This window comes from Notamacropus eugenii, chromosome 4 (assembly GCF_028372415.1).
Source record: "Notamacropus eugenii isolate mMacEug1 chromosome 4, mMacEug1.pri_v2, whole genome shotgun sequence".
Taxonomy (NCBI): domain Eukaryota; kingdom Metazoa; phylum Chordata; class Mammalia; order Diprotodontia; family Macropodidae; genus Notamacropus; species Notamacropus eugenii.
This window is the reverse complement of record NC_092875.1, coordinates 34698747-34723517: the sequence shown is the minus strand read 5'-3', so window position 1 is coordinate 34723517 and position 24771 is coordinate 34698747. Positions and strand designations below refer to the sequence as shown.

The following is a 24771-nucleotide window of genomic DNA, read 5'->3' as shown; positions in this document are numbered from 1 at the left end:
TTAAAAAGAGAAATAAAAACTTTTAAAATTCCATTACCTTTTAAATTAGGAAAATGGATTATGAAGCTATATTTGGCAAACATCATAATAAAAATATATTTCAGTTCTAACTTATGACCAAGAGACAGAAATGGGGGAAAGAAAGGAAAGTGGAAAAGGTAGTTAATGATACTAGGAGTAAGCACGAGACATACATGGTGGAAAGAGGCATAAAGAAAGGAGAGAATAGGAGAAAGAGACAACAGTAAGTAGAGGAAGAGGTAGAGCAGATTCTGAGGTAATTATCAGTCACATTTAAATTCCTTTACTTTAACTAGTCAATGAAAAATTATAAATGACCTTTGGTATTATGACTAGTCCCTTCAAGCAATTCAACATTATTCATAGCACGTTTTATCAAATACTCAGTTCTGAATGGGAATTCCATAGCAGCTTCTGGGGAGGGCAGAGACCGAAGGTCCTTTCCAGCTCTAATGTTTACATCTATGGCCAGAAAGCTTAGGGCGAGGTCAGAGAACCACCACCCCAGTCAGGGCGGAGATGGGCATTCTTAAATATAAATAGCAACAGCCCTCTAGAGTAAACCATCCAATTTACTACAAGTAAAAAACTGCTTACAAATACAAAAATAAGTCGCCATCATGACCTTATGCAAATAAGTTTCATAATATAAGACTGTGTTTTGTTTTAAAAGTAGTTTTGCCATCTTGACCTTGGATGCACAAGCTGGGAGAGATCTCCCAATACAGCATAGATTTGAAAAACAAAATCCAAATGTTTCAAATTAATGCTGAAGAAAAAGGGGAAGAGAAAAGATGTTGGAAACTGTTTAGAAAGTGAATGAAAGATAACTAGAACAAGCCATAACAAAATGGCTTGACATTTAGAGGAAAAAAATGAAGTCACAAAGGACATTAGAATTAGCAACTCAACTGTTAGTACCTAAGACAGTCTCCCCTTTTCATAGAGGGGAGAATTCTGCTGAATCGAACAATTACACTTTAGGTGTCGATGATGAAAGACTGTGACCTTTCAGCTACTTACCAGAAAACTTCTTCCAAGACTACTGCCAGAGACAGTAAGATGGTGAGGATAACTACCATGGAGACCTCAATTTAAGTAATAAAGAACTGACAATGCCTTTCACATACTGTAAACATATACATACAGTTTCCCTTTAAGAGTATATACATACAGCAAGACTCCATTTTAAAGAGTATCAGTTAAAGGATTAAACTTGTTAAAATGTCCATATACCAAATCAAAATATGCACATACTAAGTTCTATTTTAACAACGTAATTTTTGGATACCAAGTAATCTTACACTTTAGGAAAATACAAACTCTAAATGAAAAAAATCTGTTAAAAAGAATATGATATTCAATAGGCTTGTAGAGTACTTTTATTTGTCTTTTCAAAGGTTCCAACTACAAAGAAAAGTATCTATTAGACATTTCACACAAAGTAAAAAAAGTTAATAAAATAATTATAAATATTTCTAAGCAATTTCCTGTCTGTTCTTTCCTATCTTAAGGATTACTCTAACGTGTCTTCTAAAGAGTAACAGAAGTTGCTCTAGGGATGCAGATGGAGCATCACTAACCAGGTCTTTGAAAGCCCAAATCCATCACTTTGCCAGATAAAAATATTTGGCTTTTCAATTGGAAAATTATACATTTGGGAGTTTCCTCCAAAGAAGTTTCTAGGAAAGATCTTCCCACTTCATTCCAAGCTGGCTCATGACACATTTGTTCTTCCCTCCACCTGTATACTTAAAACCATCAAATTTGTTACCATTCATTTATATAAAATAGAGCATATCTTTGTAAAGATGTAAAGGTTTCTGCTTTGAGAACGTTATTCACTTAAAAACTTCAAAAGTTACAGAATCCTTTCTAACCAGGAGACTTCAAAAGAAAATTTAAACAAACAGAAAACAAAAAAATTCCAGGTTGAATCCTAAGGTCCCCAAAGTAACTCCTTTTAAAGGACACAATTAGCTTATCCTGATAAAAGATAAAAAAACTGGTTTCATATTTTTTCACTGCAATTGAAATTTTGAACAAGAAACTACTCAACACTTTTGATGACTGTGAATATCTTTGCTTGGTATACATAAATTAGTGTCTTAAATAACTTTTCCAATTAACTCCAGCTTTTATAAACTGGCTATCGTGACTTTTTTTTTCTTTAGCATTTCCTTTAAGTACGTTAACAAATGCCTTTATCTGGTACAAGATTATTCAACAAGTCTACTCCTCTAACATATAATCTTTAAAATGTGTTTTCCTGTACAATCAAAATTAATATAAAAAACCCAACTCACTGGCAAAGTAGAAAGAAGGGCCTGTCTCCTTGTTGTATGGTAATTTGGGACATGCTGAATTTGGAAAATAGAAAGGTAAATTAGCCTTTTTAGGTGTGCACTTTCCTAATGTTCTGGAAAGGATGACATTCAATCACTTTCTTCAAGATTGCTTTCATGCAGAATTTTCTTTATTTTATTACTGACATTCAGTACTTGAAAATATTATCACTAAATTAACTAAAATTATATGGCACTGCCCCAACAGTCACTTTTCTTCTGTACTGGGGTGGTCCAGGTCCACATGTTGACTTGCTAATTGAAAGGAATAAAATTAATATATAACAAAACACCACTTAACAACTTTGATGCAAATCTTGAACCAAAATAAGATATTTACCTAAGAATTCACATTAACTCAAATGATGTCTATAACGAACATTACATTTTAAAGAAATTATTCCTTTATGAAAAGAAGTTTATAGGTATCATTCAGTGGGCACTTTAATAACTTTTTATCATCATCAACAGTACAAAAATGTACAAGAATTCACATTTCCCAGTGGCTAAATAGGGGAGAGTATACTTCACTGTGAACATTTTTGTGAGACAGAACAACAGACAAGCTGTATCAGAGAAACCAAACAGAGGTAAAGGGATCCCTCCTAAGAAGGGGGTAGAGTAGCTCTAGCCTTTACAATTGTATCCCCAGCACCTGAGACAAGTGTCTAGTCCATGGGAGGTGCTTAATGCTTGAAGGATATATATAGATAGCCATTTACACATATTCAAAGACGGGCAATGACTGAATTAATGGTTCCATCTAATCTGACAATATCTGCGCACCCATTTGCAACATCTGCAGCTGAACAGTATTGTTAACAAACCACTTAAGGTAAAAAAAGTAACACTAAGTGTTCAGAGGAGCATTCTATATACGTTAGAAATTTTAATTAACTAAACATTCAAAAACAATTAAAATCCTTTAGACTTTCTTGTTAAGACGTTACATTTAAAATATAACATAGCTGTCTAAATGAAAATGAGTTATGTAATCAGGCCTTTCTCCAAAGAGCTGTATGTTCATTTAAAATCACTACTATGCAAACACATTTCTTCACACTTTAATAAATAGTAGAGGAGCCCATGAGAACAGCACACACGACCAATGAAACGTGTGGCATATAACTGTGAAGAAAACAATTATTGCCTAGATTTCACTCTGGATTGTGGGAACCCAAAGGAAAAGCCCAATAACACGAATATAGAATCTCCAAATCCTCATTCCAAATGTACGTAGGCCCAATATTTTCAAATTACTAAAAAAGTACTGGAGACATGGCTGTTTCATGCAATTAAAGAGGGAAAAAAAAACACCTAATACCAAGTTGATTCCACATCTCACAAGTCTTGTTTTTTGTAATACCTCCTCTATTTGCCCAAATCAGAGTAGGATTTTATGGCGTACAGGTTCTGCTCTCAACATACAGGTATGCACCATACTGACCCTAATGCTACTGAAACCATACTGTCCTAAATGAAGAAAATCAAGTTAGCAGCAAGGAAATACATTCAATTGTTTTTTTCTTTAAAAAAGGCCATAGCTAACAACATGCTACTGGAATATGGTTATCTTGGGGAATAAAGGGAGGCAAAGTTTGAGAGAGTAAGTAGGAAATTAACATATCTTTTTAACATGCAAAAATACCACCAAATATGTTAAGACATCACCACTGAACATTTCAAACTAAGCATTTTAATCACTTGAAAGGCTGATGAAATGTATTTAAGTTGCAAGAAAGTGATTTTGAAAACTCTTTGAAGAATTCTAGCTTTTACATATATGCAATGTCTCGTTTACAATGGCAATGGATAAGAAACTTAATACTGAATCCCATGCCTGAAGATACTAAATAAGACTAATTACCTCTGCCCATTTTACTTTTCAGGGTAAGAAAATGAAATCATAAAACCATAAATTAGAGTCCTTCAAAGTGCCACTGACAAAAATGTAGCAGTTTGATAATGATCTTTAAAGGCAGGTGATAAATAAAATCTCTGCTTATTACACTAATAACATTTTTTAGGTTATGTCAGAGCAAACAAATGCCAGAATTCAAAGTACTTCATGAGTTTACATCTCAATATGATTTAAAATAATAAAACATTTACTAAGTCAGTTGACTGAAAAGCTTATGAGCTTGTTTATCAACCAGTGTGACAAAGAAAATATGTGATGAAAATTAAAGAACACGTGGACTACAGTGCCTATAATTTTCATCTACACAATATTATTGTGAGTGAAAATAAGTGGATGGCATTGCAATGGTGATCTTTTAAAAGAAAAAGAGGTTTAAAATTCTGGAAAAATTAAGCTCTATAAAAATTCACAATCAGATCTCAATCAGGGTTTATATAGTACATGATATGCTGTTGGAAAACTGTAAAGCCAAAGAGGAAGCCAAAGTGATAACATAAGAAGCATCTGAAAAAAGTCTAATCACTTATAAAACATACTGTTAAAAATATGATATCTGCAATCTATACTATTCAGTGATTATAGTCTAATCACCCCAAAGATGATGGTGCCATCTATCAAAAGCATAGCAGTGAAAGACAGCTTATAAAATGACAAATTCAGGGATACAAATGTACAACCCATTTTAAAACAAATCCTGAAGACTGATTTTGACCAGGATTAGAGTGGAAGCCAAAGGAAATAGTACAGAAAATCTTGATTCCCCTTGCAATCTGAAGTCCACTCAACATGCAAGGAAATAATCTGGAGCACACAAACTGCATCAAGAAGCACTGCTTTTAGAAGAGATTCTGTATGGTTTGATTTAAATACCTTAGTGCTGAGAATAAGAACCAAAAAGCTGAGTTGTTTTAGATTTTATGCCATGAGATCTTAAAGACAATTTGGTTTAGAAATGGACTAAATTAAGAATTGAATTATAGAGCCTGCACCAACCGTGGAATAAGGAGGATCAGAGTTCAAATACAGCCTGAGAATTTACCAGCTGTGTGACGCTGGGCAAGTCATTTCACCCCAACTACTTCCCCCGCCAATATTAATTATTCTCATAGAGCCTGAGCAACATTCACCTACTTTGATTCTCACATGGGTGAGAAATAGGTTTTGTAAATGGCAAAGTGGAAGATGATTCAGTGAACTGCTTTCTAATTCAGATCCTTTCATAAAAATCCTATTAGAGAAGCCCTAAAAAGTTGTCTATGTTTAGCTGCTTGTGTTTTTCTATTGACAATGAAAAGAAGACACATGAAACAAAAAGTTGCCTGAGGTTCCATGAACCTGAGAGTTAAAATGACACTTGAACAGGTTCATCAGAAGTTGAATCAATGACTCTGTTCTACTGTTAGGTTAAGTCAAACAAGAGCACAAAGAATAAGTTATTCTCATTATACTGTTATTGTAATTTAGCAAGTCTCCTTTTCTAACGTACTTTTTCCTTTGGACTTGGAATTAAAACAAATGTTGTTGCCTTAAGTACCACTAGAATCCTGGGTTCCAAAGGTTTCCAAGGCTGTACCAGCAGTGTACAAATTCTAAAAGGGGATTTAAACAGAGCCAAGTTGAAAGGCAACATCTGTCATCTAAGGACAAGTCTGATTACATTAAAGAAGGCTCCTCACCAGAGGACTGGCAAATAAATCATTGTTTTTCCAGTCACAAGAATTCAAGAAGATGGATTACTAAGGTACTGAGGGGGTTGACATCTTTATTGGCATAGGGAGGAACCCACATAAGAGAGACCTTTGAACGACTGATTTTTAAAAAAATGTAATCATGGGTATTTTTACATGGTAATGACTACATTTAACCATAATGTGGCTGCCCACTTTCAAAGAAGAGCTAATGTATCACTGAAACGTATATAAATTATTTCAATAATCTGGTTTTATCTCTGAAATTCTGGATATTTGGTAAATCCAATTACAATATACATAGCCAAATAGAAATTTTACTTCAAATGTTACTTTTAATAGTTTGCATTAATTTCAAAAGGAGAAAGTTGCTATGTTGGCTCAAATAAAGCCCTATCCTAAGACTGCTGTTTTTAAACACTATTATATACGTGATAAGATTACACACTTTACATTTTGCTCTATAGTTTATTCTAATGTATACTCATGGCATTAAATGTTTTGGTTAAATTTATTAATATTATGTGTCAAGACACCAAAATGCCAGCCTCAAAATATATCGACTCCAACCTTTCTATGCTATTTACATCTGATGTAGTATCCTGACGTTATGTCAACAGTATCAAAAGCTATCAGTGACATCTGTGACTTTCTAAAAAATTAAATGATGTTACAAACTTTATATAAGAACATCACCATAACTAAGCTTCCTTAATCACTGTATATGTAAACTAAATTCAGTTACTTTTCTAGTTTCCTCCTCCATCAGAATTCTTCAGGTTCCTTCATTTGGAGTGTAGGTAATTTTTTCTGGTTCTGATTTTTTTCACTGTTATTTCATAGAAGTCTTTTCAGTGTTTTATATCCTGTTTCAGTATTTTGCTTTTACTTATCAATCTTATTCATACCACAGTACCCAATTCGATTAATGTACCACATCTGATTTAGTCCTTTCCATCCAGACATTTAGGTTGCTTCCAGTCTTTTGTAATTACAAAAACTTCTGCATTTAAATCCTTCTACAGAGACCTTTTTTTCTTTAAGGTTTCACAAATCCTTCTATTGTTGAATATTAAAAAGTCATTTATCTTTCAAAATAAAGATGAGTACATTATTCCATTTCCTTCCATTTTTTTCATAGGCTTTAAAAATATTTAAGTCCCATTAGAATTCAATGAGATATACAGCCTAAAATGTGGGTCTACATTTGGGGACTCTTTTTCCTATCATCTTAATATCATTTCATACTAAATCACTTTTAAGCATGCCTTAATTAGAAAATCAAAGGATGAAGATGGTGATAACAGTAACACTTTGACTCATACAGCACCTTTTAAAAATAAAATATATAGTACATTACATATGCTGTCATGCCTGTACTAATATCCTAAGGAAAAGCAGAAGCGAGAAGTACCATTACCTGCACCTTACAGATGAAACAGAGAAATTGGGTGATTTGCCTAGAGTGACAAAGCAAACCAGGCAGGTGAATTATATTCATTTTTCTACAGTTTACTGATCCTTAATGTTCTGGGATGTCACATAATTGTTAAAAACCACAGTCATTTTCAGAGCTTTAAGGAGATTAAAAATCATCTCATACAATTTACGATATGAACATAAAAACACTTCCTACCATACATCGCATGTGTCTGCTCATGAGCACCGTACTGAGTTGCTGAAGAGGATACTAAACCAGGCTGGGCATGGGCTGGCGGTGCCATCATTCTAGTACTACCCTGTATTACAGGGCTATAGACATGAGGATGCTGTGTTCAAACAAACAAAAAAACCATAAACATGTCAAAACAGAATGACTCAGATGTCAAGACTCTTTGCTACATAGCTTCTCACAAACTATCATTTCAGAAAGAGACTTCACTTAATATAGGGAAGGGAATAAACATTTACATAGTGCTATTAAACAAATGAAAAAAATTCCTTCTTCCTAAGTCTTTTAAATGGATCATTGCTATCTACTAAAAAAAGCAAGAAAATCTAACTCTTTCTACGATAAAGATGAGAAAGTAGAGCAAAAACACTCTTCAGAAGCTACACTGTACAATAAATGAAGCCATTCTAAAGCATCGAGCTTGTCACACACAAAAAAATTAAAAAAGAAAACTGAAGTCTCTTTTCCAGTCTAAGTGATCATTCTATCTGGAATAAGGAATAGAAAGGGGCAGAAGGAAATCTTCACGATTAAGTGCACAAGATAAAAGTAGTATTGTGAGAAATGAGAACCTATCCTATGATGCTTAAGATTCAAATGAAAGAAAGAAGGAAAATGAAAACAGTTAAGGAGGGACAGACTCACCTGAGATTGATAATGTGGCACATGCTGAACAAGAGGCTGATTAGGAAACTGCTGAGGGCTGTAGGCCACGTACTGTGCTGAGTAGGCTGGAGGCGTGGCCACAATTGGGGGGCCTGCAGCCGAGGCAGGGTGCATCAAGGTGTTCTGGGGGTGCTGATCTTGACGCTGCTGTGGCATATTTGGTACTACAAAAGACAAATTTCTATTAGGATATAACTTTCTCATGAGCCTAAAGACGTAAAAGATGAAGGTGTAGAGTGGGGACAGGAGAAGACTGATTTTATCTGGTGTGGCAATATATGTTGGGTTTTTTCCGCGTTATTTTGTTACGTTTATGTTTTTGTATCATTTTGTAAGGAAATAAAACTGGAAAAAGATTCAAAAGATTTATTAGGTATATATATGTACACACACACACACACAAAATGGCATAAAGTTTGCTTGTTTTAGAGATGGTAGGTGGTACACCAGATAGCACACTGGACCTGGAATCACAAAGATGAGCTCAAATCCCACCTCAAACACTTAATAGCTATGTGACCCTCTGATAATCACCAAACCTCAGTCTACCTCAGTTTCTTATCTATAAAATGGCAATCATAATACCTAAATCACAGAATGGTGAAAGAGCTTAGCACAGCTGCCTGGTACATAGTGTGCTTACTCCCTCCCTTATGCTATTAAGTTAGACATATTAAAAAGTATGGTTTATTAAGATATATTTAGAAAGTCCTATACCAATGTTTTCTCATGGCATAGAGGTAACTGTTGGCAGATCTAATAACAGACTGCTATTATGAGGAACACTTTAGCTAATTAATCAGAAGCTCATCACCAACAAGTTTGGCCCCTTTGGTGATGAATTATTTGCCCAAGATGATCCACAAATTTAAAATGTACTAAATGAATTTTAAATGGCTCTAGTTTTATCACCAATGGAGAAAGGTTAAATGCTGAGGAACGCTTATATTTTTTTCTATACTGTGAGAAACAAGAAAAACATACTACCAAAATTACCAGTAAAGCCAAACAAGGTTTATACAACCTTTGAATTACAGTACCCTACAGAGAATATTAAGCAGATACAGAAAAAAAAAAGGAATTTATTATTAGAAAAGGATGTAAGGGGGAGAAATGGAAGAGAAGGGAAAAAGGGAAGAAAGCACCAACACTCCTAAGTTGACCCTCTATTACATGACCAAGCTCTGTCTCATCTTGTCTGTCTGCCTCTGATGCTTTATTTTTTAAACTTCAGACCCCAGAAAACCAAAGGCCTGTCCAGACTGACACCTTCTCTACCCTTTCTAATGTTCATGACTTGATTTAGTTTATTTACCAATGCAAACTGTCCTTCCCTTCATCCATGCTGCAAAAGCCAGAAGAACCTAACCAGGGAGAAGTCCCCAGCAGGGTCCCACGAGTCTGATCAGCAAGATTCAGGAGGCAGACACTGAGCAGAATCCAGGTCTTTCATTCTGCTCTGAAGCCTGAAGGAGGGATTCCGTCTTCTGCAACAACTGCAGGACTTTCCCAAGACTGCATACTGAGTGTTCTGCTCCTTTTTCCATCTAGTCAAAAGATGTGCAAGTGCGATCATCATTTACTTTCTGCGTGTGAACGTTGGTTCCAAGGCAGAACGTGTAATACAACGAATGAGCTGAGGAAGACCCTGCTGTTTCTCTTCTGTGGTTAAATTCTCAGAAACAGCTGGTTGTATCTACGCTATATATCAAAGACGATTAGACGAAAACCATACTGTGATTCAGATGGAACAGGTGATGCGAAGAAATAGCTTTTGAATCTTTAAAGAATTTGACATTCAGTTGAAAAAGCCAACCTCAACCAAATTTGTGCCCTTCTCACTTCTGGATACTTCTTAAATTACTTCTGCTTCTGGAGGATTTTGAGTTTTTGCTACCTTTTCCAATGGCATGACCACTATAGTTTACATCCCCTGGGAACACAGTTTGCATCAATCTTTTGCTAATTTTGATTTTTTTCTCGTTCTTTATTCTTAAAGACAGCAGCTTTGTTAGAAATAGCTCTTCTTGAAACGGTTTTTCTACTGTAGGAAGGTGACTGATTTTTCAACACCACCAAAAAGCAAGTTTAGGCTATGATATATACACCCAATTAAAGAAACGGATATTTGTCTAGTAAATTTGTTCGATGTTATTTTTGTGTTGCTAATGACGTCCAAGAACAAAGCAAATTTTGATCACTCATTATATGAGACTTCAATTGTTTACAACTATGATCTGCACATGCTAGACAAATTAAGGAGAGGAAAGACACATGATTCTAGTTGGACATTTGATGAGCAGCCCACTCAATTAGACCAGCAGTCTAAAATTTTTTGGCAGGTATAATAGTTAAAGAGTAATCTGGGCAGACTTGAACTGGAAGAGGACAGTAGATTAGACTACAGCTGAGAAATCCTGGAGAAGGAAAATTTTTTTTAAGGCAATCACGGTTAAGTCACTTGCCAGGGTCACACAACTAGTTAAGTGCCTGAGACCAGATTTGAACTCAGGTCCTCCTGACTCCATGCCTGACACTCTATCCACTTTGTTCTCTAGCTACCCCTAGACTGCAGCTGTGGAATCCTGAAGTGAAGTGCTTTCAGCGTCCCAAGCTGCTCGTGACCTCCCCTGCCCCAAGCCTGTCTTCTAATTCTTTAAAAAGCAGGGGCACCTATGTCCAGCCAATACAAGGTAGCATGCTGCAGGGGAAAGAGAGTGGGAGCTCAACATCAGGAAGACCTTGCTCTGATGTGGCCTGGCTGTGTGAGAGAGGGTAAGTGCCTTGACTTCTTAGTGACCCAGGGAATCAAAGAGTGAAAGACAGACAGCATTTCCTCCCTGGGAGCTTCTGACACCAAATGGAATAAGCAAGATCGGACTCATTTCCATCCTTCACTCTCAAAAAAAATCGCCCGTGATGCACAATGATCTCACAAGAATAAAACAGAATGGGAGAAGCCCTCTGGGGAGGGCTGACAGATTCCAGAACACCCTCCATCTAAGAACCTTGTCAGGGAGGCAGGTCACAAGACAGATGCACAGAGATTACAGATGGCTCATCCATTCCATTGTAAGCTCCTTGAGGGAAGGGACTCTTTTTTGGGTCTCCAGGGCTGAGCAATGCCTGGATCGTTAATAGGTGTTTAATAAATGTTTGGAAATCGATTGTTCTAGAGCTAGTAAGATGCAGAGCTGAAAATCAAAACAGATTTTGTGACTCTGAAGTCCATGCTTCATATAAGAGGAAAAAAATATAAATATGTATGAACAAAAAAAAATTTTACTCTTTCAGAGAGCATGACTAAGCCCAGTGTTAACCCTAAAATGGTTGTTTTTTTTTAAAGAGGAAACTCTTTTGTACATGAATCACAGAAAACAGGCCAATGCCTCACTTTTCTGACAACGATTAGAGAAGGTTTGATTCTTCCTCTCCACACATTCACACCCTGAGTCACAAATGCTGAGTTCTGGCATCATGCTTCTTTTACTCCCTGAATAGAAAATAGGATGATCTGATAAAGTACAACTTTACAAAAAATTCTTCTAAATGGTTTTTAGAAATTGTATTGAGAATTAAAAGTCTAAGCAGCAAAACATGAATCATTTCATTGGAACATAAGCAATAACGGATCATATTGTGGTTTTGTATTCACAACTGTTGAAATGAATATCAAACACTTTCTTTACCTTCTTTTAAAAAATATTTATAAGCCAAAGGTAGAATTTTTCAGGATGAGGAAAAAAGTCCTAGCAGTATGAGAGCTTTCTAAAGGATTCTGCAAATCTACTAAAAAATTTCATGTAGAAATTACAAAACTATTCTTAATTCAAACTTTAACATCCAACTGCTAATATTTTTACTAGGAAAATGCAAGTAAAATTATAATAGCCAAATATCAACATTGTCATCATCAAATATTCTGAAATCAACTTTTATCTTATTTCTGCAAAGAACTATTCCCTATTAACTACTCCCTCTATTTCTCAAATAAGAAAAGTGATCATTAGTAATACAGTAGAAAATCATGGAATGTCTATTGGCAAGGTAGTTAATTAAGTTTTGTAGAATTTTTCAGCAGCCTTAAAAGCTTCTTTTTAAGATACATCTATATGATTTTTATAAGAACATTTTCATCAATCAAATAATAGGTGTTCTTAACCTGGGATCCACAGACTCCTTAATTCAAAGTGTCTATAAACCTGGATAGGAAAAAAATTACATCTTTATTTTGCTAACCTCTAACTCAAATTTAGTATCTTTTGCTTATGGATTTAACAAACATACTATTCTAAGAAGGGGGTCCCACAGGCTTAACCAGACTAACAATAATACTAATAAAATAAAATTTATAGAATGCTTTCTAGGAACTGTGGCAACAGACAAATGCTGAAGCAGGGCAGCTGCAGTCCCAACACAGCACACAGGTGGCCCAGGCCAAAGGATCACATTTTCACTGGACTGAAACAGCAGTGGGATTCAGAACCCCTTTCCCCCGAAGTAATCTGAGTCAACCTTTTTTTTTTTTTAAAGACACTACTGTTCAACTCCTGGTGCAAGGAAGTTCAGCCCCTAAAAGGTACCCTAAAAATCATCTGCTTCACCTAACCCTTGCCATGGCAGGTAGGGATTCCACCCTGCAGTCAAACTACAGGAAAAGAAAAAAGGTTGTCCTATGACAAACACAAAGGGGGAAGGTGCCCCCCCCCCCCCCCACTTAGTTACTGCTATCAAGGTTCTTGACATAGTCCTCTTTAATAGACTTATCCTTCCTGGAAGATGGGCCAGAGTGGCTTCAGAAAGGCTGAGGAATGACTGATTTGGGGTTTGCTGCCTGACAACTCCGGGAGAAATGGTAGGACCAGAATCTGACCAAGGTCTGTGATACCGTCAGTTGTGAGAGCTTGGGAAAAATCATGGCAAAAATTGACCAGAGAAGTTCATCAATACTGTAGGTCAGTTTTTTTTATGATAGTACAGGTTCTGGATAATGAATGATGCACTTGCACTTTCCCAGTCACCAGTGGAGTGAAACAAGGCTGTGTGGTTGTTGTGAGATGCCTTCAATGAGGATGAAAATGGCATCAAGGTCAGCTACTGCACTGAGAGTAAATGATTTAACTTGAAAAAGCTACAAAAGCCAAGACAAAAGTGGACAGAGAGTTGGTACGTGACTTTCTGTTCACAGATGACTGTGATCTCAAAGCAGCCTTTGAAGCTGAGATGCAATAGAAATAGAGTATGGATTGTTTCTCTGCTGCTTGTGCTAATATGGCACAGGTTCTCCCCAAGCTAGCACCACACTAGTCATACATGGAACCACTGATTATAGCAAATGGAGACGATTTAAATACTATGGATAAGCTCACTTACCTTGGCAGTATACTTTCCAGGGATATACACACTGATAATGAGATTGACACAAGCATTGCCAGAGCTAGCTCAGTGTTTGGAAAGGAAAGGATAGCAAGTGTGGAAGAGAAGAGGTATTAGTCTGCAAAGCCATTGTGCTGACCTCATTGTTGTACGCCTGTGAAACTGGACAGTCTACCAGCGCCATGCCAGGAAACGGAATCGTTTCCATTTGGACTGTCTCAGGAAGACTCTGGAGATCACCTGGCAAGATAAGGTACCAGACACTGATGTCCTTTTTCAAGCTGAAATGCCAAGCATTCAAACTCTACTGCAAAGAGTGCAACTCCAAATGGCTGGCCATATTGTTCAAACACCAAAAGTACATTTGCCTCTAAAACTATTCTACAAAAACTCACACAAGGTAAGGCCTCACTTGGAGGTGAGATGAAGCAATACAAGGACCCTCTCAAGATCTCTCTGAAGAATTATGGAATGGATCAAGTGACATGGGAGACACTGGCAAAGCACTGCCCAGCATGGCATGCCCACATCAAAGAAGGCACTGTACTCTATGACTGAAGCAGAATTGAGTAGCTCATAAGAAACATGAGATGTGGAAGTAAGAGACATTTTTCACTCCATCTGCTCATGTGGACTGTTTGTGTCCAACCTGCGGTAGCCCTTCCAAGTTCGTACTGGTCTCATCAGCCACACACACTGTACCCTGACTCTGACACAGTGACATCATTCGGTCTCCCCTTCAAGAATGAAGGACAATAACCACAGTGCAAATATCTCACCAAATCCTCACAGCAACCCTAGGAGATTATTATTGTCATCCCTATTTTATAGTTGAGGAAACTAAGGCAGAAAGAGGTTAAGTGATTTGCCCAAAGTCATAGAGCTAGTATACACAAGTCTGAGGTGGGATCTGAACTCGGTTCTTCCTGGTCTCAGGCCCAGCACTACCTCACTATAAACCAGAAAGACCCATAACACAAAAAAGATTAAGAATTCCAATTTTATACACTACTTAAGTTGGTTTCAGGGCACACTGCCCTTGTCTTCTTACTGCCAATATCTTGGCATTCACTGGGACCCACAGGAGGATAGCTTTAGAGCCAGAAAACTCTGGGAGAGGTTAGGGGAACCTGCCCAGGATCACCAGGTAAGTGGTGAAGCTGCAATTCAAACACTCCAACGCACCACTCTGTTTATTTGCCAAGGGTTGGACCACAACATGTTTACCAATTATTTCCAAATCCAGATCTTCAGATCATGCAACATGCAGACTGAACCCAAACCCAGGCAATATTCTTCTCACCTTTACCTGCTCTATATGTCTTGGCTTGGTTCACTGGCATAGGCGTCATAGGTATAGGATATAGAGGCTTGTGAGAGAAAAAAAGAAAATTTTAGGTTTTACTCTCATTTAAATAAAAAAAAAAACCCTGTGTTACATTTACAAGTCATCATTTTTTAAGTCAAAATATAAACTTTGTCAAATGTCACTTGTTTCCATCTCCTAAGGGTTTCATTTTTCTTTGGTTAATAATATGTTGATAAACAAATTAAAAAATATAATCCTTGGTTGTCCTTCCATGTAGTTTCCACTAAGAAATCACTCCTCAAAAAAAAATATTTGTATGCAAAAGCCTCAGGACTTCCTATTAATTTTTAAAGGACCAAAGAAAACAGCTGCACAATATTCCACTTTGGCCACACCATCCAAGCAATGCCACAAACTCAATTTGTTTGAAGCTGAAGGATGCCCAAGGTAAACAACAGGGACAGGCTTTTCACTCTATTGTGCTACTAAGCAACACTCAGAATTCATTTAAGAAAATTCAACATCAACCATGAAGCTTTACCTGCACGCCTGGGCTCACTGGGACTGGGTACATCATATTTGGTGCAAAACAAACTGGCTGAGTATATACCGGAGTTGGCTGCTGATGACCCACTATTGAAGGGCTTGGTTGGGCTTGAGGACGAGGTGAAGTGGGAGTGGTTGAAGGCTTTGGCTATAAAAAATAAAATGTGAGACAATTATGTAAATGGAATGAGATGATCTTTTTTAATAATACACTGTTTTTTACCTACTTTCTCAGTGTTTACTTTTATGATTAAGAATAAAAAGGAAAACCTTGACATGAGTCTAAGAAAAATCATCTTCATTCAGAAAGGTGTGCAAACTTTTAAACAGACTGCCCAAATCCAGATGTAAGGTTGTGCTTAACACAGATTAATGATCAAATTAAAAGTTTCTTTAGAGGATCTGTATGTATTAAAATATATGACATGGACAGTTCCAGAAAAACCTGGAAAGACATCTGTGAACTGATGTAAATTGAAGCCAGTAGAAGCAGGGGAAAAATTTAAACAATGACAATTATTTTAAAAAACCAACTTTGAAAGATTTTAGAATTCTAATCAATATAACAGTAAACCATGAATCCATACAAATGAAAATGAAACATGCTACTCAACCTCTACCAGAAAGGTAATAAATATGTAAATGCAAAAAAAGTTATAATTTTGGACAGGGTCAACGTGTGAATTAATTTTGCTGGGCTATATATACATTTGTTATGAGTGTCTTACTTTTATTGGCAAGCAGGTAGTGGGGGGATAGAGAAAAAATGCTTGTAAAAATACATTTTTAAAAAAATAAGAGTCATCAGAAATTCTACTATGAAATAGAACATTTCCAAAAACATGAGATATCAAATACACTGCAGCTGTAACTTCCTTATCTCCAACAGTGTAATGAAGAATTGAAGAACTAGTAACAAAGATAAACTATCACACAAAGGAAAGAGAAGATAAAGGAACCTGGAGGCACAATTTTCAGTGATACTTTACTTCGCAACTTACGTAGTCTCAATCAGATGCATGAAATTACCTGAGCAAAAGATCGAGGATTGAACTCCTTTGCATTGGGATTCAAGGTGGATTTCCTAACTTGCCTAAAATACAAAGGAAAACTGTAAGTGCCCGATGCTAACATCTTCTCTGTCCTATAAGCTCTTTCACAGATGTCAAATTAAAATTTACTAACCACATACAATTTTGCTTAAGGGCATTAATCCCCCTTGTAAAAATAAACATATTTAATAACTATTACACAGCCAGCATATACATGGTGATTTTAAGGTTTGCAAAGATCTTTACATGTTATCTCATTTGAACCTCAGAACTACCCCACAAAGTAGGTGCTATTATTTCCACTCTAGAGATAAAGAAATTGAGGCTCAGAGAAGTTGTGTCTGAGGCAAGATCTGAACTCACGTCTTCCTGCCTCATCACCAAGTTGCCTAACAACTATCAAAACCATAGCACTACAATACACCGAGCATTACAACATGTAAAGCAAACACTATAAAAGGAAAACAAAGGTAGCATGGTACTTCGGATGAAGACATTTTAGAAACATTCAATCAAAAGTTGTTGAAATGAAGCCTTCTAAATAGGAATCTTAGCAGCTGAGTAGGTGCGTGTTTGTTCGCTGCTGAAGAAGACCATGACATCGGAGAAATGATGACATGACTTGCACTTGACTTTGTTTTGAGTGAGGGAGGGTTGTGCAGGTCACCAGCCTCCCTTCTCCTCCAGAGCCATCTGAATGCAGTGACCAGATATTCATCAGGATGACTGGAGATGACCCAGGATGAGGCCATTGGGGTTAAGTGACTTGTCCAAGGTCACACAGTTAGTGAATACAGCAGATAAGACCCCAGGACCTGCAATTAGGAAGACCTGAGTTTAAATCCAGCCTCAGTCACTTCCTAGCTGTGTGACCCTGAGCAACTCACTTCACCTGTTTGCCTCTGTCTCCTCATTTTTAAGACAGGGAAAATAACAGCCCCTTATCTACCAGCTGTTGGGAAGACCAATGAGATAATGGCAAAGCACTTAGTGTAGTGCCTGGTACCTAGGAGGCACTTAATAAGTACTTGTTTTCTTTCTCCTTTCCTTTCTTCCATAAAAGCCCTCATTTTGACATAGAGGTAATTCTCCAGGTCAAATGAGTCCAAGCTTAGGCAGGAAGTGTTCACTACCAAGCTGAAAACATGGTTCCTGTAACAGGGAATAATAGTCAGTCACTGAGAACTATCCTCAGTTCAGAGAAGCTCATCAGCACTAGGCTGAGCCACTGATCCTGTGATGATGTAATGTAATTTTTTTGGCTATAAACAGCATTGAAAATATTGCAAAAGCATTTCCTAAATGGAAAAATTGTGATTGAGGCATTAAAGATTCAAGATATTAAAGATATTCTTAACAACAGTTCAGCATGTATATTACCTACAGCAATTTGCTTAAATATCAAAGTTTTGCCTTTGAGATGCACAGTGCTTTAATAACTGGAGGGAATGCACCTGTGGAAACTGACCACACCGAGGCTAAGGGGACATGTCCACCACAGGTGTTGACTCACTCAGCGGCATCTTTTTTGTCTTCCTGATCCTCCTTGTCATGTTTACTTCCTGGGCTGGCTGTCTGCACACCTTGAGAAGTGACCTCAGGGCCTCTCTTCGGGTCTGAGCTCCCACTGGCTGATGGAGAAATGCAAGGACTGCTCGGCTTGCTGCTGCCGCTTGTGCAGCTGGCACTAATGTTCTCCAGGAGAACATCCTTAGGGCTCGGTTCAGGTTGGTCTTTGATCATATCTCTTGACTTTTCTCCTTCTCTGTTTTTGTTGAGCAGGTGATCCACATTGTCAGGGGTGGAACTTGGTTGTAACTAAAAAAAGCAATTAATTATTCTCCCTTATTTTCATGACTATAACAAAGCAGACCAAATGAGTTTTTGCCCAAACTAGTTAGAATGAATTGGCTCATGCCTAGGTCAGCCACAAAATGATCAATAGTTGGGTCATGGCACTTCATGAAAAACAAAGAGAAAAAAAGAAACAATAGCCCCCCAAGTTCGTGTAGGGGGGAGGATGGGGGAAGGCAAGAAATGTGCTAAAAATCAGAGTTCAAAGCCTGACTACAAACATTAATAGAATGGTAGGTCCTTCAAATGTTAGCTTTTTGTCCACTGTCTAATGAATTAACATACTAATAGCAGACCTGAGCCACATCAAGATCAATATTCTAACAGAATAAAATCAGAATACAAAAGGGGGAGTCAGACTAAAAAAGGAAGGATCACTAAGTCTCTTTGGAGAGGCAAAGGAGCTGGCTTAATTAAATGCTCAAAGGTAAGAGAATACACCATTAATGGAACACTTGGTCACTGTCTTACAATGCTCATTGTGAGTACAATCTAAAAAGAAATCACTGAAAAGATCAATGAAGCTCATAATGGTATGTATCAAAAAGAATAAAAGGTAAAGAAATTCTGTATGGAACTTGGCAAGGATGTGTAAAGATTCCCTCTCTGCGTGCGTGCGCGCACACGCAGAAACAGTTGTCACTTTTCTTGTTTCATCTCCCTGGCACATAGTAGATTCTTAATTAATGCTTGTGGACTGATGAGTCTCCAAACTTACATGACATAATAGCTAACAGGTAACATTTACAGACCACCAATATGTGAGGAAGGTGGGCTAGCGAGGTGTTTCTAAGAGCCTGACTACTCCATGGGAATCTTAGGGAAGGACACTGACCACAACTACACAGAAGGAGAAAGCATGGACTGGCTGAGACATGCACTGATGGGAGAACCACCCAAACGAAGTGGTCAGAGACCCTCCAGCCTCTGGAGGACTGAAAAAGAAGGGTTTTATATGTAGGCCTATTTCACAAATACAGTGACGGGGCGCCCCACAGCAAGGGCTGAGAAAAGCTTGGTGTATTTGTGTCTGGGGTGGCAGACTAGCAGAGGGAAGGAGAAAGCCCAGATTTTAAGAAAGGGTAAAGAAAAGTGTGCTGGGAAGGCTACAGAAAAATGATGTGCAAATAGAAATAAAAAACTTACGAGAAGTAAGCTATTTCCAAAATAGAGGGAAGATGAGGAATGTCTTTTCTAAAGAAAGCTATTTCAACTTAATGCTAAGAAGGTAGACTTGGGGCCCAGACAAGCTGGATAAAAGGAGAGTGAATGAGCAACAAAGGATGTTGACTCAAAGGTGACACTTCATCAGGGATGACACAACAAAAGAATGGAATGAGAGGAATTTGTGATTCGACCAAGAATCAAATGATCAGAGACCCAGAGGTGAAAGGCCCTTAGAGGCTACCGAGTCCAACAACCTCATTTTACTGATACAGAAACAGAGGCTGAGGGAGGCAGATCTGTGCCATCACACAGATATCAAGCATCTGAGGCAGGAGCACCTCTGAAATCCATTCCATGATCATCCCTGGGAATGGCTGGGGAGAGGAGGAGTGTGTGATTTCAAAGGTCCTGAAGAATGTGGGAGGCCTGGGTCACTATGCAATTCCATTAAGGCTGAGGGCAAGCATACGAAGAGACAGAAGTTAGGGAGCCAAGTGCTGAACAGCTCCCGAGAAGGTGGGACGACCAAGGTTCCAGAGACAACAGTCCCCATGATCTGTGCTGGGTGAATGTCTAAGGAGCAATGGCAGCAGCCACCAGTCAGAGCAGCAAAGAGAGAGGATGGCCAGGAAGGCAGCATCATCTTGGGGAAGTCAGCAAAGGAGAGAACTGAGAAGAAGAAGTAGGCCCCAGATTGGTAGGAGAGCAGAAGAACTCGGATAACATTTCTATCTGAAGACTTGTAACCTGTCTCAAATTTTCAATGACTAATCTTTAAGCTTTGGAAAATATATATAGGAATTAATAGTTCAAATCTTTGATTAAATTCTACCTTTCCACATTAGACTGGACAAAGCTAAAATATAGTAGCAAACATGCACATATGGACAAATTAATGATATTCAGCATCGTTAACATAAACCATTCAACCACCTTTGTGTCTAGAAATAAGTCACTTTTGCAAAAATAAGATAAAAACACTGGTAGCTATGTGTTGAATAAATAAAAGAGTCAATCTTCTTATGTAAAACAGAGGTGGCAGACTTGTTCCAGAGTCAGATTATTTGAGAAATATTTGACAAAAAAATAAAAATATAATACTGCATAGATAATATTAATTTTTGATTTTCTAAGTCAATATACAGCCAAAGGGATAATTTCTATTTCAGTATGACACCAGAGATATTTAACACTTGTAAAAAAAAAAATTACTTACCCTAAAATCATTCTTAAATTTCTTTAAATCATCAATTTGCTTTCTATGTTCTGAAACAATGGGTGATATACCTGAAAAATTAAAAGGTGTAAGACACTCAAACTCTTCCTTCAAAGTAAAGATGTATAGACCTTTATAGCATTTTTATTTAAAAAGGCTCCTGAATGTGAGACTAGAAAAAAAATGAAGTACAATACTAAGAGAACAGTAAGATTCAAAATGTACTTGACAGAACATACACATATTTAGGTGTACATGCAAATCTATACCACCACTTAGGTGATCAAAATGCCACATCCCTAAAATGACTTATCCTTACCTTTTCACTTGTGTGGTAATACACACAGCATCCCACACCTACATATCCTTCCTTTCAAACAAATTTTTATGTTAATTAAGCTCATGTAGCTCACCAGGAGACATTGGAATCACAAATATTAGAATAGTGAAAAATGCCACGAGGGTAAGAGGAAGCAGAGTGTCCCCAGAGTCTGAAACTGGAGTCAGAAAGACCCGAGTTCAAATCTAGCACCACACATTTACTAGTCATGTAATCCTGTGCATATCCTGAAATGAAGATAATAATAGCACCTACCTCCCAGGGTTCTTATTTGAGTCAAGTAAGATTATATGTTAGGTGTTTCCACAGTGCCTGGCACTCGGGAGTGCTTTAAAAGAAAATGGAGATTCTGTTCCTTCCTTTCATGAGCCTACTGTCACATCTAAGCTGATTTTATTTTTAAGAGGGGCAAATAAACACACACATAGTGCCCACTGTGTTCCAGGCACTGTGCTAAGCACTTTAAAAGTATCATCTCATTTGATCCTCAAACAACTCTTCAAGTTAGGTCTGTTATTCTTCCCAATTTATAAAGAAGCTAAGACAGGCAGAGGTTAAGTGACTTGCCCAGGATCACACGAGCTAGTTAAGTGTCAGGAGCTGAATCTGAACATGAGATCTTCCCGATGCTATCAATTACGCCCCCTCGCTGCTTGCCTATTTTAAAACAAGCTTTGAGGAAATCTTGGTATTTACAATATCATCATTTCTAGGAAAGACTCTCAACCTGAGGTCAAACCATTTCTCATAATAAAGCAAGTCAAGTGCACCAGTAATGAGCTGATCCAGTGACCTCCTCCGACCTAGACAACCGCTTGTCCCAGGGATGCTGGGCATGTTTCATTTTCATTTCCTCGGACCTTAGTTGGTTTTTCAATTACTCAGAATCTGACCAAACTTTCACTGATCTTTTTCCATTGTTGCTATCATTGTAAATGTTGTACTTTTACTTTTGCATCAGTTCATACAAATTCAGACATCTGTGTGAATTCATCAAATTGTCATTTCTCCATTATATTCCTCTACCAGTTTTTTAGCCAATATTCCTCAAAAAAGATCAAAACTGAAGCGTAGAACTAAACCATCTTGCTGCCTCTCCCACAACAGTGCGAGTGTTCTTAGCATTTTACATCTCAGCACTGATGATTTTCATTTTTTGTCATTTGCCAATCTGTTTAGAATCTAGTGGGTTTGGGAGCTTTGTTTTGTTTTTTGCATTTCTCTTACTATCAGAGATTTGGAACATACTTTTGGACTGTTATTTATAGCATGCAAATCTTTTGACGACTATCTGCCCATATCTTTGGGACCATTTATCCACTGAAGAATAGTTCTTGGTGTTAAATATTGTCTCAATTCCCTAAGTATCTTGGATGTTGAAATTTTATTTCATTTATTTAATATATATTATATTTATTTATTCTTTTCCCCAACTCTCCAGTCACTAATTTTTCTTATCCTAATTCTATTTGTTTCCTGAAGTTTTTTACTTGTGTCATCAAAATTGTCTACTTAGTCTTTTATGTTCTTACCTATCCTTTGTTTGAAGAATTCTCCCCTCACTGTAGCTGCCAAAGATCCTTTCCAACTTTCTCTTCTATTTAATGGGTCCTTTTGCGGTTCTTCCAGCTCTCCCCTAAACTTAGATTTTTGGTTATCTCAAATCCGAGGTAATCTCTTGCCCTTGCTTCTGTCTCCTGTGGTTCTCGTCTGTTTTACTCACCCCCTTTTCTCTTCTCTAACTGGTACCACACCACTCAGACCTTATACAAAAAGTGCCCTCTTCACATTCATATCTTTTCTCATTATTTCCCTTGAGATGTCAAGATTTGTTTCTCCACGTGAATTTTGCTCCCTCTTTTGTCTAGTTCTAGAAAATACTCCATTGGTAATAGAATTTAATTTATTGGTAAGGCACAAGCACAGACAGTACCTCTACAATAATTTCAGTTGTGTTTTATCTTATATTCAGATGGATACAAACTACGCAAGTCTCTTGTCAGATTAACTCTCTGTGAATTTATACAATTTGAGGTTATTCCGAATGAATGTTTGTTCTCTCGTTATTCCATGCTAGAATAGTCTATGTAAGCTGTTCTACATACTAACCTTTATTTTCTGCTTTTACAAAGCTTGGGGAGCTCTCCCTCGGCTTTATGTTCTCTTTGTTTCCAGCTGGAGAATGTTGCCTCTGGTCCTGAAGCCTAGAGTCTTTAGCTAGAAAGGCAATTTTAGGAATCAAAAGTTAGTCTGATAACTAAATTACCAATATCAAAAATGAAAAGGGTGAAACTAATCTCCAATGAGAAGGAAATTATAACAATAATTAGAAATTACTTTGCCTAACTGTATGCCCATAAATCTGACAATCTAAATGAGATGGATAAGTATTTTAAAAAATATAAACTGCCCAGATTAACAGAAGAGAAAGTTGAATAACCCCATCTCAGAAAAAGAAATTGAACAAACCATCAATGAACTCCCTAGGAAAAAATCTCCAGGGCCAGAAGGATTTACAAGTGATTCTATCAAACATTTAAAGAATAGTTAATTCCAACACTATATAGACTATTTGGGAAAATAGCAGCAGAAGGACTCCTACCAAATTCTTTTTATGATACAAATACAGTTTTGATACCTAAACCAGGAAGAGCCAAAACAGAGAAAGAAAATTACAGACCAATTTCTCCAATGAATATAGATGCAAAATATTTAAACAAGATATTAGCAAAAACAACAAAGCAACTTATCATGAGAATAATATATTATGCGCAGGTAGGATTTATACCAGGAATGCAGGGCTGGTTCAATGTTAGGAAAACTATTAGCATTATTGATCATATCAACAACAAAACTAACAGAAACCACATGATTATCTCAATAGATGGAGAAAAAGGTTTTTTTAAAAAATATTTAAGTTTTCAATATTCATTTCCACAAAACTTTGAGTTCCAAATTTTCTCCCCATTTCTCCCCTCCCCCCACCCCAAAATGCTGAGCATTCTAATTGCCCCTATCACCAATCTGCCCTCCCCTCTAACATCTCTCCCTTCCCTTATCCCCATCTTCTCTTTTGTCCTGTAGTGCAAGATAAATTTCTATACCCCATTACCTGTATTTCTTATTTCCTAGTTGTACGTAAGAACAATACTCAACAGTTGTTCCTAAAACTTTGAGTTCCAACTTTTCTTCCTCCCTCCCTCCCCATCCATCCCCATTGGGAAAGCAATTCAATATAGGCCATATCTGTGTAGTTTTGTAAATGACTTCCATAATAGTCATGTTGTGTAAGGATAACTATATTTCCCTCCATCCTATCCTGCCCCCCATTACTTCTATTCTCTCTCTTGACCCTGTCCTTCCCCAAGAGTGACTTCTAATTGCTCCCTCCTCCCATTGCCCTCCCTTCCATCATCCTCCCCCATTCTGCTTATTCCCTTCTCCCCCACCTTCATGTATTGTAAGACAGGTTTTCATATCAATGTGAGTGTGCATTTTATTCCTTCCTTTAGTCAAATGTGATGAGTAAGCTTCAAGTTTTTTCTCTCACCTCCCCCCTCTTCCCCTTCACTGAAAATTCTTTAATTTGCCTCTTTTA

General features: G+C 37.3%; 1 protein-coding gene across 8 annotated transcripts in view; it reads right to left on the bottom strand.

The window, feature by feature from the left end:
• ATXN2 (ataxin 2) overlaps positions 1-24771 on the bottom strand; it is a 118941-nt gene that overhangs the window by 8920 nt on the left and 85250 nt on the right. For 3 of the 8 annotated variants that reach the window (XM_072600448.1, XM_072600446.1, XM_072600450.1), the window contains 9 exons: positions 23283-23390; positions 20834-20904; positions 18110-18414; positions 16574-16637; positions 15540-15692; positions 14993-15059; positions 8293-8477; positions 7612-7744; positions 2328-2381 (listed from right to left, as the gene is read on the bottom strand). In XM_072600448.1, coding sequence (XP_072456549.1) covers positions 2328-2381; positions 7612-7744; positions 8293-8477; positions 14993-15059; positions 15540-15692; positions 16574-16637; positions 18110-18414; positions 20834-20904; positions 23283-23390 — 1140 coding nt within the window. The remainder of the gene's footprint in view (positions 1-2327; positions 2382-7611; positions 7745-8292; positions 8478-14992; positions 15060-15539; positions 15693-16573; positions 16638-18109; positions 18415-20833; positions 20905-23282; positions 23391-24771) is intronic. The other 5 variants (XM_072600444.1, XM_072600447.1, XM_072600445.1 and 2 more) reach the window with 3 other exon arrangements.